Below are 18,118 nucleotides of genomic sequence, written 5' to 3' on the forward strand. Positions count from 1 at the left end.
TGAGGAACATCTGAAACCGGGAGCTTCATCAGCGTCTTCTGGATAAGCGGAAGGGTGCATACCATACGCAACTCTGAGACATGACACGCTTCGGATCAGAAACCTACACCACGGGTGTCAAACTCATTTGAACTCGGGGGCCACATGATAGAACAAGAATTCTATGGGGGCCGGCTACTAGATTAGAGGGAAAGAAAAAAGAAAGAACAAAGATGAGTAAAGTCGGTAGAGTTTTTCGAGAACCGGCTTCTTCGGCTCGGCTCACTAAGGAGAACCGGCTCTTTCGGGTCCCAACGGCTCTTCAAGTTGTTTTATGTTTCTTTTATCCCTATATGACCAAATATTTCGTAAAATTATGCAGGAACGGGGAATAGAACAAAAAAGAAAAAAAATACCAAAATGAAAAAGTAGTGAAAAGCTGAGGAAAAAAAAAGACACAAAAGGAAGAGAAAAAAGAAGGAAACATTTGGAAAAAAGCCAGAAAAAAGGAAAAGAAAGAAACAAAGAAAAAAAAGGAAATAGAGAACAAAAGGATTATGCGACAAAGGACACTAGGGAAAAAAAAAAAGAAATCTTGTGAAAAGAATTGTAAAAACAAATGACGTTTGTAGGCCATCGTACATGAGTCAATTCATTCAAAAGAGAAAAATAAATTTGCATTGCCGGAAACTCAGCAATGTCAAGTTTTGAACATGTTTGATCATGACTTAGTTTCCACACTTGGGATTACCGTCGCTCACTGTCGTTTCAAGCGTTGCCCACCGACTTTGTGCGAACGCTCAGACCCCTAAGGAAAATCCCAGGGAACATTGGTCCTAACCCACCCGTTGAGAAACCCTTCTGTAAAGGATCCTTGGAAAAATGCCAATCATTTGAACTTAACTCGTCCCCGCATAAAGCGGAACAGGAAGTCGGGATCCGGGCATCAGGAACTGGCTTTCTTTTCCCTGTTGCAAATCAAGACAAAATGGCCACTTTATTCCTGTTACGGACTTAAGAGGAAACGGGGCGAAAACGATAAGATGAAGTCGAGCTTGCTTATATAACTCGTCCCGATGTTAGCATCCGGGTTGAGTCATTCGGTCGTTATTAGAAATTAGCATCAGATGGCTATCGTGACGTCGTTAGCAGCATATTCACGGTGTCAATTAGCATCATTAGCATCATTAGCTTCATTAGCATTTCCGTGCTATGCGTCACACGTTTCGCTAGCGCAACACAAACCCAGAAAATCAGACTTATATATACAAATCGGAGATATCATTGTGATTTCATTTACGATTACAATTATTAATTAGAATCGTGATCCAATTTATTCAACATTTTATATCGTGCTAACAAAAAACGGGAAAAGTAGACGTTGCAAAACTAGTGTCCCCCTTTGAGTTTATACTTTGTACAATCTCCTTTCACGGTGATCACAGCAGCAAGTCTTTTGGGCAGGGTTGGGTAGGGTTACTTGAACTGGATTACTTTCAATTACTTTTGGATTACTCCAATACTAAATATGCTAATAAAAGACAAAAGGAACTAAATGTGAATAAGATTACTCAATTTTGTGCAGGCTTGGGGAGTAACGGAATACATGGAACGGCAAAAAGCTGTTTGGATTGATTTTCATTTTGATTCTGTCGCATTTGATGTTCGTTTTGCCGGAGATCAAAGAGATCAAAGCCACGAGAGAAAGCTTAGCACGTGTTGTGAGTCATCATTTGATTCATATTTACTTTCTTTTGTCTTTTATGAGCATATTTGCTATTGGAGTAATCCAAAAGTCATTGAAAGTAATCCAGTTAAAATAACCCTACCCAACCCTGGTCGCATTTGATGTTCGTTTTGCCGGAGATCAAAGAGATCAAAGCCAGGAGAGAAAGCTTACCACGTGTTGTGAGTCTTCATTTTAGTCCTATTTAGTTTCTTTTGTCTTTTATTAGGAAATTTGCTATTGGAGTCATCCAAAAGTCATTGAAAGTAATCCAGTTAAAGTAACCCTACCCAACCCTGGTCGCATTGTATGTTAGTTTTGCCGGAGATCAAAGAGATCAAAGCCAGAAGAGAAAGCTTACCACGTGTTGTGAGTCATCATTTGATTCATATTTACTTTCTTTTGTCTTTTATGAGCATATTTGCTATTGGAGTAATCCAAAAGTAATTGAAAGTAATCCAGTTAAAGTAACCCTACCCAACCCTGCTTTTGGGGTTTGTCACTATGCGTTTTGCGCATCTTGAAACCGAAAAATTTGGCCCATTCTTCCTTACAAAACGGCTTGAGTTCCTTAGATTGGAATGTGATCCTTTTTCAAATCTTTCCTCAAATGTTCGATAGCCAATTTCGGGCCCTAAAATGATAGTTCGAGGCCCCTGCCTTAGTTTGAAAGTTAAAGGGACACCGTGTGTTATTTGCCCACTAGATGTCGCTCTATTCTGTCGTGCCACTGAAAAAGAGTGCTAAAAGCACAACGGAAGGAGACAAGTACGGAGACTCAAAGTGACCAAAACGCACCTTATAACTTTTGATAAAAGAGAAGAAAAGAAGAGGTGAAAAATGAAAAAAGGAAGAAAGAGGTAAGGAAATAAACAGCACATGTTTTGTCTTTTGTCTCTTTAATTCCTTCATTTATTTCCTTTTGTCTTTCTTTTTCTCCATTTTCCTTATTTTGCTTTCTTTTCCCCTACTCTGCTTTTTATTCCTGTTTTCCTTTTTTGCCTCATTTCTTATTTTTCTTCCCTATTTTCCTATTTCTCTAAAATGTATCTTCTTTTCGCTCACTTTCAGTCTTTTTATTTTTCCTTGGACTCATTTTTGATTGCACTACACATTACAGCGACATCTAGTGGACAAATAATGAACACTGTCCCTTTAAGAACAGCTGAATGTTTTAGTCAGTGCTGCCATAATGGTTCAATATTTGTCTCCATGCATCAACTCAAACGATGTTCCCAGTCCCTGCTGGAGAAAAGCAACCACAGAGCATGATACTGCCACCACCATGTTTGACAGTGAAGATGCTGTTATCAGAGTGATGTGCAGTTTTACTCTTACGCCACACATAATGCTTTGCATTACTCAAAAAATCGAATGTTGGTGTCATTAGACCAGAGCACCTTGTTGCACACGTAATTTGTTTTCTTCTTGTCACTCTTTCATAAAGGGCAGATTTATACATCGGTCCTATGCACATATTGTCCTATCTCAGCTGTGTATGCCAGCAGGTCATCCAATGTGATGATGGGCTTCTTGGTTGCTTCTCTGATTAGTTTTCCCCTTTTTTATGTCATGATTACTGATGTGACTCAGCTGTGCCCGCTCATTTGGAGCCCACTGTTGCGGGTTCTGATTGGCTCCCTGTCGGTATTTGAACCCTGTACTGTCTGTCCCCTGTTGTCAGTCCGTCTGTGAACCTCAGTGAACACTAGGCAAGCCTTTTTCGACCCTGACTCCCACCTGTCCTGTTTTTTGCTCCCATCTGTCTCCATCTTCAACCTGTTTTGATCCCGACCACATCTGCTCTCCTGTCCTGGCTTACGACTCATTTTTGATCCTGACTACGTCCGCTCTCCCATCCCAGCAATCATCGGGCAGTGGGCAGAGGACACCCTGAACGGGTTGCCAGCCAATCGCAGGGCACACAGGGACAGACAACTCGCTCGCCCATTCACACCTAGGGACAATTTGGACCGGCCAATTCACCTGAAATGCATGTCTTTGAAATGTGGGAGGAAACCGGAGTGCCCGGAGGAAACCCACGCAAGCACGGGGAGAACATACAAACTCCGCACAGGAAGTCCGGTAGCTGGATTTGAACCCACACAGGAGGTTCCCGAGACCTTAGAACTGTGCCGCACACGCCGCCGTGCTGCCCTAACTTCTTAATCCAACACAATAATTCGTAATATAATGCATCAAAGCAAGTGAGCCGTTGGAGAGCCGGCTCTTTAATGAGTTGAGCTGAAAAAGCCGGTTCTCTAAAAAGAGACGGACTTTTCACCACACAACTCGAGATCGGCGTGCGGACAAAAACTCGAACCGCGAGACCAAAACAACAATGGCGGATCTAACTGACGAAAAGTTTGGAGTAACACAGTAAATCTTTGTTTAAAAAAAAATTTAATCGGGTAATAATGACAATTTTGTGTCAAAAAAGTTGCGTCCAGGACGCAGGGACGCGGGCAAACCAGAACACTGGATCATTTTGGTTGTTGGCTCTCAGTTATCCTGGCTGCCTACTGCATGCTTTCAGTCGGCCAGCTTCCACCGATTGGTCCCGTTCAGTCCTTATTAGCATTCGGCTAGAATATTAGATGCATATTTTTCCCACACATCTTGCTAGGTTTGCACTGGTTTCATGCTCTCACCATTTTGATATCGCTTCTTAAGATGTGTAAATGTTGCGAAACCTTCTCGTATTCCGTTCCCGCTTTGAAGAACTCTTCCATAACTTTATCTCTGACCTGCCTTGGTGTCTTCTTTGGTCTTCATCACGCGAGTGTCTCCTGTATTCATGATTATTACTTTGCACAATGTTGACTATTTTCTACATGCTCACACTTTCTTGTGTAAATGTTCTGTCAATTATAACCTTTATCTTCTTTGTTCCTTTATAGCGCTGGTGTCAAACAGGCGGCCCGCGGGCCAGATCAGGCCCGCTAAGGGATTGAATCCGGCCCGCGAGACAGCACTCAGAGAAGCGCAAGAGAAAAACAAGCTGCAGGTTAAAATACTTTCATTTGATGTTGCCAAAGCCAGGTGCCCCTCACAAAGACACTGTACTTGTATTTATTTATTTCTCATTTTCTCTTTTCCACCCCTTTTCTCCCACTCTGTCTCTGTCTCTTAAACTCACTGTGTCTCTCTTTTTCTCCTTCTTTGTTGCTCTTTGTTTCTTTCTCTCTCTGTGTCTTTTTAACTTCTTTTGCTCTAACTTTATTTTTTCCTTTTCTCTCTTTTCTCTTTCTCTTCCTACCCTTTGCGCTTTCTTTTCTCCTTTTTCTCCTTCTGTCTTTCTATTTCTCTTTGGATTTCTTTCTTCTTCTCCCTTTCTTTTCCCCTCTCTCACGACTTTTTATCTTTTGTTTCTCACCCCCTCTCCCTCTCTCTCTTTTTCTTTCTTTGTCCCGCCCTCTCTCCTTTTCCCTCCCTCTTTCTCTTATTTCTTTCTCTCTCTTTTTCTTTCGCTTTAATCTACTAGTCCGGCCCCCGACAGAATGTTTGTTTTATCGTGTGGCCCCCGAGTTCAAATGAGTTTGACACCCCTGCTTTATATTGTGTAAATTATAACCTTATCTTCTTTGATTTCTTTTGTCCTCACTGTTAAATGTGAAACTGGAGGGCCACGTCCAATTTCGTTGTCACAATAGGTTCAACCCATTTTGTAACAATGAGAATATTCTAGTCCTCTGAGCAAAGCAGGTGCATTTAAAGTGAGACTTGACACACATGCCTTTGCCATTGCTGGTCATTTAGGTGGACACCGGCTCATCAGGGAACTTCTGGACCTTGCTCCTCCCACTTCCTGAGGCCCCGCCCCTCACCCGTCCGCTCTCCCGCTGATCCCGGAGACGCTCTCGGCATTCCCGCATCCGCGCAACATCTGGAAGCACCTACGCCCCAAAAACGCCACATCTGCTCCACTCTACAACAACAGCAGAACTGAAGAAGAACACCTTGGATCTTCTGGACTTTTTTTTCCATTTTTTGGTTTTTTTTTCGGGATCGATTCTTTCGAATTGTAAGTTTCCTGGCGAGCGCCTTGGAGGTGTCGCGTTGACCCTCGCTCAATTTCCCGGTTTGCCTTCGCAGACTTTTGGCGTCCGTCATGTTTTGCGTCCACACCATCTTCTTGGCCACTTTTCTTCTCTGCTCCCCCGACACCAACTGGGCCCGACCTGCAGATGCCAGAAGGTGAGTGGGGATTCTTAATCCATCGTTTATTTTCATCTTTTTTGCACGAAAAAGAAGAAGGGAAGACATCGGTTCACTCATTTAGAAGAACAAGAGAGAGAACAATGACCAATGAGAGAAAGAACAAGAGAGAGAAGGATTGAGAGCGAATGAGAGAGACAAAAAACAATAGTGAGAGAGAGAAACAAGAGAGAAAGAACTAAAGAGAGAAAAAGAGAGCAAGGGAGAGATAAAGACATGAAGAGAGGGACAGTAATATATACAAAAAAGAGGGGAAAAGAGAAGGAAAGAGGGCAAAAGGAATGAGAGAACATGAGAAACAAAAGAGATGAAAAGAAAAATAGTGAGAGATGGGGGAAAAAAAGAGAGAGAGAAAAAAAATCCAAAAAGAAATGGAAAGAGAGGAGAGAAAAGAGGAGAGAAAGAGGGAAAGGTGGAAAGAGAGAAGGGAAAAGCAAAAGAGAGAGAAAAGGAAGAAAGGAAGAGGGAGCAAAATAAGGTAAAAAGACACAGAGAGTAAAAGAGACAAAGAGCAACAAAGGAAGAGAAAAAAAGAGACTCCTTGAGTGAAAGAGAGAGAGACAGAGAGTGGGAGAAAATGGGTGGAAAAGAAAGAGAGAAAGAGAGAGAGAGAGAGAGAGAGAGAGAGAGAGAGAGAGAGAGAAAGAGAAAAAACAATGACCAATGAGAGAAAGAACAAGAGAGAGAAGGATTGAGAGCGAATGAGAGAGACAAAAAACAATAGTGAGAGAGAGAAACAAGAGAGAAAGAACTAAAGAGAGAAAAAGAGAGCAAGGGAGAGATAAAGACATGAAGAGAGGGACAGTAATATATACAAAAAAGAGGGGAAAAGAGAAGGAAAGAGGGCAAAAGGAATGAGAGAACATGAGAAACAAAAGAGATGAAAAGAAAAATAGTGAGAGATGGGGGAAAAAAAGAGAGAGAGAAAAAAAATCCAAAAAGAAATGGAAAGAGAGGAGAGAAAAGAGGAGAGAAAGAGGGAAAGGTGGAAAGAGAGAAGGGAAAAGCAAAAGAGAGAGAAAAGGAAGAAAGGAAGAGGGAGCAAAATAAGGTAAAAAGACACAGAGAGTAAAAGAGACAAAGAGCAACAAAGGAAGAGAAAAAAAGAGACTCCTTGAGTGAAAGAGAGAGAGACAGAGAGTGGGAGAAAATGGGTGGAAAAGAAAGAGAGAAAGAGAGAGAGAGAGAGAGAGAGAGAGAGAGAGAGAGAGAGAAAGAGAAAAAACAATGACCAATGAGAGAAAGAACAAGAGAGAGAACCATTGAGAGCGAATGAGAGAGACAAAAAACAATAGTGAGAGAGAGAACCAAGAGAGAAAGAACTAAAGAGAGAAAAAGAGAGCAAGGGAGAGATAAAGACATGAAAAAAGAGAGGGACAGTGATATATACAAAAAAGAGAAAAAAAGAGGGGAAAAGAGAAGGAAAGAGGACATGAGAAACAAAAGAGATAAAAAGAAAAATCGTGAGAGATGGGGGAAAAAAGAGAGAGAAAGAGAAAGAAATCCAAAGAGAAATGGAAAGAGAGGTGAGAAAAGAGGAGACAAAGAGGGAAGGGTGGAAAGAGAGAAGGGGAAAGCAAAAGAGAGAGAATAGGAAGAAAGGAAGAGGGAGCAAAATAAGGTAAAAAGACACAGAGCGAGAAAGAGACAGACAGAGTGGGAGAAAAGGGGTGGAAAAGAAAGAAAGAGAGAGAGAGAGAGAGAGAGAGAGAGAGAGAGAGAGAGAGAGGTAAACACAAGTACAGTGTCTTTGTGAGAGGCACTTGGCTTTGGCAACATCAAGTTGACATATTTCAACCTGAAGCTTGTTTTTCTCTTGCGCTTCTCTGAGTGTTGTCTCGCGGGCCGGATTCAATCCCTTAGCGGGCCTGATCTGGCCTGCGGGCAGCGTGTTTGACGCCTGTGCCCTAAGACATGTACAAAAAGCTGGCGTCCTAAGAGAAAAAATATAACTCCGATAAATCCTCTTAAAATACTCAGCAACTAATTAATCTCCAATTAACTCGTAACGAAAATCGTTTATTCGGAATTCCGAGACGCATCAAAATCATTTTACAGTCAAAAAAATCTCTAAAAATATTTGGTCTATCAAAAAACAAGTTATTCTAAACTGATATCTTGCGGGGCAGAGGTTCGTTGACGGACTGACAAAGGAAGAGTGAGAGCACTGAGCTTAAAAAGACGGAAAGACAATCTGTTAATGAGCCGATATCAGTCAAAGTTAACTCAAATTAACTCAATACAGCCTCCCCGATGGCAATAACCGTTCAAGGCGTCACTCTATATCATTTAGCATTCCGTAGTGGTTAAAAAAATCCATTCATTTAAAAAAAAACAAGAATTGATTTGAATTATGAGCAAAAAACAGGAATTATGTCATGAACCAGAACAGGATCAGGACCCAAACGCGTGACGTATCTCACGCAAGGCTTTTATTTACGGGAAATGGGGAGTCATGCATGTTAGGCAGCAGTCTGGCGTGAAATGATAGGAAGCCAGAGGCCGAGGAGATCGATACCAATTGCCTGAGTTGATATCGGACAAATGGGGTCGATACCGAACAGGACGGGACAGACAGGATTGATAAGGAAACAGGATATCGAAAAATAAACAGGACGAACTAGACTGGAACAAAAACTGGAGAGAATAATAAATAGGACAAAAATAGATGAGAATTAACTGTAAACCGATATTAAACAGGACAAAAACAAACGGGCACAATACCGGACAGGGAGTACAACAGGAAAACAGGAACGAGTCAAAACCCACGTCTTGCGAGGCAGAGGTTCGTTGACGGACTGACAAAGGAATAGTGAGAGCACTGAGCTTAAAAAGACGGAAAGCCAATCTGTTAATGAACCGCAGCTGGCGCCACACGGGCGGGGCCAATTGGGCGCCGTGGCAACCGTGACAAATTATCATACAAATATGCATGAGACTCACCAAAAGCAAAAAATGAAAATCCTTTTCTAAACCTCTTTTAAAACTTAAAGAAATACATAAACACTGAAAATATTTAAACAGATTTCCTTCCCCTTATGTTGCTATTTTCAAAAACATCTGAAAAAGCTCCGGCGCCCTCTAGTGATTTCACGCATCTTTTCTTCATTTGTAGGATGAAAATGGTGAAAGTAAGAAAAGGCCGTTTTCAAGTACAGTACAAATGCTGCGGCACACAAGCAGCTTGACAGAGGCTGTCACGATCATTTTGACCAGAAGATGGCGTCAGCAAGTAGAATATTTTCAGAATTTTCTTACTCACTGCCGCCATCTCCTGGCTTGTGTCTTCATTGCGGTCTCTGTCAAGATCTTCATGCTGCACGTTTTTCGACGCGCTAGAATAAAAGTTTTTTTCATCATTTTGTAGGGATTGGGTTGGTATTTGGACTGTACTTGAAAAAGTCCTTTTCTTACTTTCACCATTTTCATCTTAGAAATTGAAAACAAACGACAGAGACGGGCATGAAATCACTCACTATCCCCTTCGTTCGCCCATTCCTTCTTCCTAATGTGTTCTGCCCCAAACGACTTTGCTAAAAGTAAGATAATAGCAAATAAGCATGTTGGGAAAAGCATAAGGGCTCATTGAACTCAGTTGGGCGTCTTTAACACATACTTAATTGCAGTGGAAGACCGTTAAGTTTACACCTATGCCTTCACCGAAGATTAATTAGTAATGTGTCGTTTCTGAACGAAATGGCTCTATGTGTCAAGAACCGGAACAGGATCAGGACCCAAATGCGTGACGTTTCTCACACAAGCCTTTTATTTTATGGGAAATGGGGAGTCATGCATGTCAGGCGTGGAATGATAGGAAGCCAGAGGCCGACGAGATCGATACCAATTGCCCGAGTAGATATCAGACAGATGAGGTTGATACCGGGACAGGACAGGACGGGACAGACAGTATAGATATCAAAACAGGATATCGAAATTAAGCAGGACAAACTAGATGGGAACAAAACTGGAAACCCATATTAAACAATGGGACAGACAGGATTGATGTCAAAACGGGATATTGAAATTAAACAGGACAAACTAGACGGGAAACGAAACTGGAAACTGATATTAAACAGGACAAAATAAACAGGAACAATACCAACAGGAAACAGAACCGAGTCGAAACCCACGTCTTGCGGGGCAGAAGTTCGTTGACGGACTGACAAAGGGAGAATGAGAGCACTGAGCTTAAATAGAAGGGAAGCCAATCTGTCAACGAGCCGCAGCCGGCGCCATACGGGTGGGACCAATTGGGCGCCATGGAAACCGTGACACTATGGTCCTTGGAGGTGAATTGGACCCTGACCCCCCACTGTGCACTCGGTTGCTGGGTCCTACAGCGTCAGACCTCGGTGAGCCGGACTGCGCGAGAGGGGAGAACGCGAAACATAAACATAACAAAATCTCATTTAAACAAGACTGTAGAAACAGAAACAATGAACAGTGACAGGTGGATCATAAAATCTGTCTAAGCAACTTGCTCCCCGCGACCAGTGATCTCCGGATCGTGTGTACTATCCTTTCCCTTCTCCCCAATAAAACTGTGAGTAACGTTACGCGAGTGGGTCCTGTTTCCTGTTCTGGTCCTGACAAACACTTCGTCTAAAACAGAGATGTCCAACTGGTTTTAGCTGGGGGCCACAAATGCTATAAAAAAATCTCACGGGGGCCGGACTAGTACGTTTTCGAGAAAGAGAGAGAGAGAGAGAAAAAAAGAGAGGGAAAGAGAGCGATAAATCGATAGGGAGAACAAGGGAGACAGAGTAACAGTGAGAGAAAAAGAGCAGAATTGAGATATGAGTGGAGAAATAAACAGAGAAATAAAGAAAAAAAAAGAAATGAAAAGAGAAAGATAAAAAGAATAAGAGAAGTGAAACAACAAAGAAAGAAAGTAAAAGAGTGAGCAGGGGGAAAAGAGAGACAGGGAGAGAGGGGGATCAAAAAAGGGGAGAGAAAGAGAAGTTGAGAAGGAGAGAGAAAAATAGAAAGAAAGAAAGATAATTACAGCGTAAGTTACAGAGAGAGGAAATAGAAAGAGTTGCAGAGTGAGAGAGAAATAGAGAAAAGAGAGAAAAAAGAAAGAGAGAAAAAGAGAGAGTGAACAGGAGAAAGAAAGAGAAAGGGAGGGAGAAAGAAATTTAAAAAAAATGAAGTGAGAGAGAAATAGAGAAATACTACCACAGCTCTTTTGCAAGTCTTAACTGGCTTGGGTAACATCAAGTGGACATATTTAAAATTGCAGCTCATTTTCCTCTTGCGCTTCTCTCACTGTTGTCTCGCAGGCCGGATTTAAACCATTAGTGGGCCCGATCTGGCCCGCCGGCTGCCGGTTTGACACCTGTGATCTAAAAGATTCGTATGGAGGGATTTCTTGATTCAACACAGTTTATGGCAATCCGGTTTTTGTGCCTCGATAAATTGAATCGAGATTTCAAAAAGTGCGTTTTATATTTCCTGTGTGATATTCAAATTGATTTTGGGACGGCTGACAAATATGCAAAAACGCAGGATTCAGGAGGGGGGCCAATACTTTTTCAAGGCACCACGGCCAGGTCGGACGGTCGGTCGGACGGTCGGTGGGTCGGACGGTCGGTCGGTCGGACGGCAGTGTTCCTGTTTGAGGACAGAGTGCGTGCCGTCCGCGGGTTCCCATGCTGAGGCTTCCCCACCCCGGGCCTCTGTGTTTATTTAGGACCGTGGCGAGCCGGGCCGGCGGAGAAACTCGATCGGGGCGACCGACGGGAAAGATAACAGCGCACGGAAGCACAACAGAAAAGAAGAAAGAAAGAATCATTTTGGGGGGAGGAAAAGAAAGAAAGCCGGCCCGTCCCCCACATCTGGACGGAATCAAAGCGGTGCCTTCTTCCGATGCGCCCCAAAAACACTCCAAGCTGCCCTAGACTAAGACATGGGGGTCACCGGGCCCTCGAGCCAAAAAACCCACAAAATTTGTCCAACTCTCTTTTCCTTCATGAAGAAAAGGCTTAAATATGATAAATAAAAAAAGAAAAACGAATCGAAAATGCAAACAAGACCCCAGTGCCTTGAAATGGTTCAGTCCATTTAATTCCCTAGCATTGCTCTGTCATAATTACCGATATGCTTCACCTGTGCCCGCTCCTTCTGGACTCTGATTGGCTCGCTGTTCCTATTTAAACCCACGTCTATCTGTCACCTGTTGTCAGTCCGTCTAAAACCTCACTAGGCAAACCTTTTTTTTTTCACCCTGACTCCAACCTGTTTTTTGCTCCTGTCTGTCCCTTGGCTTCGACCCGTTTTTGATCCTGATCACATCTACTCTCCCGTCCCGGCTTTTCAACCTTCAACTCGTCTTTCCTGGCTTACGACTCGCTTCCGACCCCGACCACGTTTTTGCTCTCCTGTCCCGGCTACTCACCCGTTTTTCCGTTCCCGACACCGCCATCGCTCAACGTCTAAATGTCTTTACCAGGTAGCTCCTCCCACTCAAATAAGCTCGTTGTCATGATTACCGATATGCATCGCCTGTGCCCATTCCTTTGACGCCAACTGCCTCGGACTCTGATTGGCTCTCTTTCCCTATTTAAACCCAGTCCTATCCGTCCCCTTTTGTCAGTCCGTCTGCGAACCTCAGTTAACACTAGGCAAGCCTCTTTCGACCCTGACTCCCACCTGTTTTTTGCTTCCGTCTGTCCCCTGGCTTCTCCCGTCCTGGCTTTTCAGCCTTCAACTCCCCTTTCCTGGCTTACAACCCCGACCACGTTTTTGCTCTCCTGTCCTGGCTACTGACCCGTTTTTCCGTTCCCTACACTGCCATCGCTCAATGTCTAAATGTCTTTACCAGGTAGCTCCTCCACTCAAATAAGCTCGTTGTCATGATTACTGATATGCATCACCCTCCTTTGGCGCCAACTGCCTCGGAATCTGATTGGTTCTCTGTCCCTATTTAAACCCACTCCTATCTGTCCCCTCTTGTCAGTCCGTACATAATTACACTATAGAACTAAAGAACACTACAGAACACAAACATATCTAAAGACGCACAATAAAGTACGTAAACACATACGTGAATACAGAAAACGTATGTAAAGACGCACGAAATGTACGTAAACACACAAAACGTACTTAAACATATGTAGCGTAGGTGAATACACGTTAAAAAGTTGGTAAACGCACACAAAAACAAAAGTAAACAGAAAAACATGTACATAAACACATACAAAACGTACTTAAGCACATAAATACACACAATCGTGTACTTAAACAAATAAAATGTACATAAACACATCAAACTTACATGCAAAAAGTGTACGTGAATACACACAAAACGTACGTAAACACATCAAACGTACTATAGAACTATATAACACTAAAGAGCACAAAAATGTACGTAAACACATACGTGAATACATAAAACGTATGTAAATACACACAAAAAAGTACGTAACACAGTGTTTTGGACAGTCAATAAAGGTTTATTCAAAAAGAATGGACGCCGTTCTTATTTCTTTATTGTGACGTACGTAAACACATCAAACGTACTATAGAACTGTAGAACACTAAAGACGCACAAAAATGTACGTAAAGAGATACGTGAATACATAGAACGTATGTAAATACACACAAAAATACGTATGCAGAGTTTTTGGACAGTCAATAAAGGTTTATTCAAAAAGAATGGACGCCGTTCTTTTTTCTTTATTGTGAAGACGATGAAAATGTCTTCTTCTTCTTGATTTTGTGCGCAGTCGTCGCTCGGTGACGCACGCCCAGTTGATGCACGACAAAGGCCGAACGCTGCAGGACTTCAAGCGCCGCATGTGGTTGCAGGAGCTCCTGGACGAGGTCCACACGGCCGACATGCGGCGCTCGTCCCTCCCCGAAGACCCCCGCGACCTCCTTGGGCCCTTCTTCAAAATGTCGGCGGGGCCCAAGGGGCCGTCCGTCCCGGAGCGCTCCGAAGAGGAAGGCCGCTCCGAAGACCTGCCCCAGGAGACCGACGACAGCCCCAAAGACGCCAAGAGGCGCAAGAAAGGCCGGGCGGGCAAGAGGAAGGACGGAGACAAGAGGAAAAGGAGGGCCCGCTCCGCCGACGGCCGCTGGGGGGCGCCGTCGCCGCTGCCGCCGCTCTGAACGCAGGTGCGTGACAGCGACGCGCGTGTGATATTTATCCGCTAGATGTCGCTGTATTGCGGGCGTGTCGAACTCCTTTGAGCTCGGGGGACACGTAGTAGACCCCCTCCAAAAAAACTCTCACGGGGGCCGGACTAAGAGATAAAAGATTGAGAACTAGAGAGAGGGGGCGGGGGAAGAGAAAAAAAGTAAATAAAATGGGAAATAGAGAACAGGAGAAAGGGAGAGACCAAAGGGAGAGAACAGAGAGAGAGGGGAAAAAGAGAAAAAGATAGATAAAATGAGAAAGAGGGAACAGGACAAATAGAGCGAAAGAAGGGAGAGAAAGGAGAGAGAAAAATAAATACCGAAAAAGAAAGAAAACAAGAGAGAGAGAGGGGGGGGGAGAGAAAGAACAAGAGAGAGAAGGGAAGGCAGAGAGAAAATGAGAAAAAGATAACAGAAGAAAGTGAGAGAAAGAAGGGAGAGAACAGGGAGGGAGAGAAAAAGAGAAAACGAAAAAGAAAGAGAAGAGAAATAGTAAGAGAACAAGAGAGAGAAGGAAAGACTGAAAGAAAATGAGAAAGAGATAACAGGAGAAAGTGAGAAAACAAAGAGAGCAGAGAAAGAGAGGATTCGGAGCGAGAAAGAGAAAGCAAAAGAGAGGAAGGAAGGTAGAAAGGTAGGTAGTAAGGAAGGAAGAGAATAAATAAAATGGAGAGAGAACGAGAGAGAATAGAAGGAAAAAAAGAGAACAGGTGAGACAGAGAAGTAGAGAAAGAGAGAGTGAGGGGAGGAAGGGAGGAATAAAGGAAGGAAGGAAAGAAGGAAGGAAGGAAGGATGGAAGGAAGAGAATAAATAGAATGGAGAGAGAACGAGAGAGAATAGAAGGGAAAAAAGAGAACAGGAGAGACAGAGAAGTAGAGAAAGAGAGAGTGAGGGAAGGAAGGAAGGAAGAAAGGAAGGAAGGAAGGAACGAAGAGAATTAATAAAATGGAGAGAGAGAACGAGAGAGAATAGAAGGAAAAAAGAGAACAGGGGAGACAGAGAAGTAGAGTTAGAGAGAGCAAGAGAGTGAAGAAGGTAGGAAGGAAGGAAGGACGGAAGGAAGAGAACAAATAAAATGGAGAGAGAACAAAAGAGAATAGAAGGAAAAAAAGAGAACTGGAGAGACAGAGAAGTAGAGAAAGAGAGAGAGAGGAGGGTAGGAAGGAAGGAACGAACGAACGAAGGAAGGAAGAGAATAAGTAAAATGGAGGGAAAACAAGAGAGAACAGAAGGAAAAAAGGAGAACAGGAGAGACAGAGAAGTAGAAAAAGAGAGAGAGCGAGACATGAAGAAAAAAGGAGGTAAAGAAGAACAAAAAAAGAAGAAGAAAAAGCAGAAATAAACTTTTGGGGGGACAATGAGCTCATGTTGTGCAACATGCAAATTCCATGCACATTTATATAATAAATCATGCATTTTTGCCTACTATTTCTTTCTTAAACCAACCACCGGGTGGATCTGAATATCACACACTGTCCCTTTAAGATTGCGATGACATTTTCTGACCAATATTTTGCCGTCCCCAAATAGATTGTATCTCAAAATGGAGGATTTTCTGACGTTCTTGTCTTTTTCCGTTTCAGGACTCTGTCGCCAACGGAGCGGGACCCCTAAACAGTCACGGAGCTGTTTGGAAAGAAAAGACGAAAAAAAAAGATATTTATTGTGTAAATAAGAAGCTGTAGACTAGAAGATGACGTGAAACTGAAATCTCTATTTTTGTTTTTTTTGGGAATTCCAAAATGTTGTAATTTATTGCATTTGAATGTTGTATTTATTGGATGTGTTCTTTCGACCGTCATGCACTTTATGCCGACTCAATACGACTTTCCCTTTAATTCCCCCTCGACCTGGAGTTCGTTTCATGTCAATGACGCCCCCTGGTGGTTGGTTATGGCACTTGCACTGAGATTAAACGTTTGACACGAATTCGCCTCTTGTTTTCTCTTGGACCGCGGGCGTGAAACGGGCGGGCCAGATCGGGCCCGCCGATCAACAGTGAAAGAAGCACTGGAGAAAAATGAGCTGCGATTTTAAATATGTACAGTTGATGTCACCACTCGCAGAGCCATTCCAATACTACTTCTTTCTCTTTTTTTCTCTTTCATCCATCTCTCCATCTCTCCTTTTTTTCTATTTATTTCTCTCTTTATCTCGCTCTTTCTCATGCTCACTTTTTTCTCTCTCTTTCTGTCTGTCTTTTACTCTTCTCTTTCTTTTTAAATCGTTTTATTTTTACATTTGTTTCTCTCTTTCTTTTTATCTCTTCTCTCTCTCGCGCTACTGTGCCCTTTCTAATTCTCTCAGAGAGATGGAGAACAAGAGAGAGAGAACAATGAAGAGGGAATGAGAGACAAAGAACAATAGGGAGAGAGAGAGAGAAAGAACACGAGAGTCAACAAAGAGAGAAACAACAAGAGAGAGAACAATGGGGAGAGAGAGGATAAAAGAGAGAACAATGGAGAGGGAATGAAAGAGACAAAGAACAATATGGAGAGAGAGGGAGAGAATAAAGAGAGAAAGAATTAAAGAGAGAAAACGAGAACAAGAGAGAGAACAGGGAGGGATAAAGACATGGAAAAAGAGAGCGACAGTGATATATACAAAAGAGAGAAAAAAGAGGGAGCCAGATGGAAAGAAAAAAGTCAGAAGAGAGAAAAAGAAAAAAGTAAAAGAAGAGAGAGGAAATAAAAGAGAGAAATACAAGAAAAACGAGAAAAAATGACCTGAAAGGGAGTAAGTCAGGAATACTCAAAGAGAGATAAGAGAGAGGGAGAAAGAGAAACCGAGAAGGAGAAAGAGAAAAAAAAGAAGAGACAGAGAAAGTGGATGAAAGAGAGATAAAATAAAAGAGAAAAGCAAGAAAAACGAAAAAGAAGACGTGAAAAAGAGAGGAAGACAGGTATTCCAAAAGAGGGATAAACAGAGAAATAGAAAGAGAGAGAGAAAGGAGGGAGAAGGAAAGAAAAAAATAGAAGAGACAGAGAAAGTGAAAGAAAGAGAGAGAAAAAAGAGATAAATACGAGAAAAACGACCTGAAAGAGAGCAAGTCAGGTGAGAAAAGAGAGACAAAGAAAGAAAGAGACAGAGAAAGGAACACAGCTCCAGTTACGTTGCTAAGAGCGCCTCAAGTGGACATATTTCAAACTGCAGCGTATTTTTCTCTGGGTATTGTTTCGCGGGCCGGATAAAAACCTTTGCGGGTCCGATCTGGCCCGCGGGCCGCATGACTGACGGCTTCAGTTTGGCTTGAATGAAAAAAAAAATCTCCATCTTTTACGATACCTGACGTTTGAACGTTTTAAACGAAATAAAATCACAAAAACGTTCAAAACAAAACTCGTTTTTGAATAAACCTAAAATGGATTTCAAAATAATGTTTCCATGTCAAAGTAAAAGCTTCAACACTTAACTTCCTGGTGTCAATGACCACTCGAGCCGCCTTAAAGGGACAGTGTGTATTATCAAAGTTTTCAAACAAAAACACCATATAAGACGAAAATTGACAAAAATACATGAACTATCATATAAATCAGGGGTCTCCAACCTTATTAGAGCGTTGAGCTACTTGTATTATCAATATCAATATCTAAAATAGCAACTTAGCTGGATGGCTAAAAAGATAGCTTGAGAATTAGCTTGGTAAACCGGTAAAAAATGAAAAGTAAGCGAGATAAGAGTCAAACGCTAAAAGAGTAAAACCCCAAATAAATAACCGGCTAGATAGCTAAAAATAAAGCTAGATAGCCAGCTAAAAGAGTAAAAACACAACTGAATAGCTAGATAGGAAGCTAAAAAACAAGGCTAGATAGCTAGCTAACTAAAAGAGTAAAACCCCAAATAAACAACTGACTAGAAAGCTAAAAATAAAGCCAGATAGCCAGCTAAAAGAGTAAAAACCCAACTAAATAGCTGGATAGGAAGCTAAAAAAACAAGGCTAGATAGCTAGCTAACTAAAAGAGTAAAACCCCAAATAAATAACCGACTAGAAAGCTAAAAATAAAGCCAGATAGCCAGCTAAAAGAGTAAAAACCCAACTAAATAGCTAGATAGG

General features: G+C 42.3%; 1 protein-coding gene across 1 annotated transcript; it reads left to right on the forward strand.

Moving 5' to 3' along the window:
- Positions 1 to 5,588: 5,588 nt before the first annotated feature.
- pthlha (parathyroid hormone-like hormone a) lies at positions 5,589 to 15,979 on the forward strand. Its single transcript, XM_088347560.1, has 4 exons — positions 5,589 to 5,729; positions 5,801 to 5,902; positions 13,651 to 14,041; positions 15,647 to 15,979. The coding sequence occupies exons 2-3, from the start codon at positions 5,817 to 5,819 to the stop codon at positions 14,033 to 14,035; spliced, it is 471 nt and encodes a 156-aa protein (XP_088203686.1). The 5' UTR covers positions 5,589 to 5,729; positions 5,801 to 5,816; the 3' UTR covers positions 14,036 to 14,041; positions 15,647 to 15,979.
- The last annotated feature ends 2,139 nt before the right edge of the window (positions 15,980 to 18,118 follow it).

The sequence above is a fragment of the Urocampus carinirostris genome, chromosome 11, assembly GCF_059441175.1.
Source record: "Urocampus carinirostris isolate Australia breed hairy pipefish chromosome 11, RoL_Ucar_1.0, whole genome shotgun sequence".
NCBI lineage: Eukaryota > Metazoa > Chordata > Actinopteri > Syngnathiformes > Syngnathidae > Urocampus > Urocampus carinirostris.

Bases quoted from the DNA above. Each gene is read 5' to 3' on its own strand.
- pthlha (XM_088347560.1), top strand. From the start codon at position 5,817: ATGTTTTGCGTCCACACCATCTTCTTGGCCACTTTTCTTCTCTGCTCC. The intron at 5,903-13,650 runs GTGAGTGGGGAT...TTTTGTGCGCAG, and splicing joins CGACCTGCAGATGCCAGAAG to TCGTCGCTCGGTGACGCACG.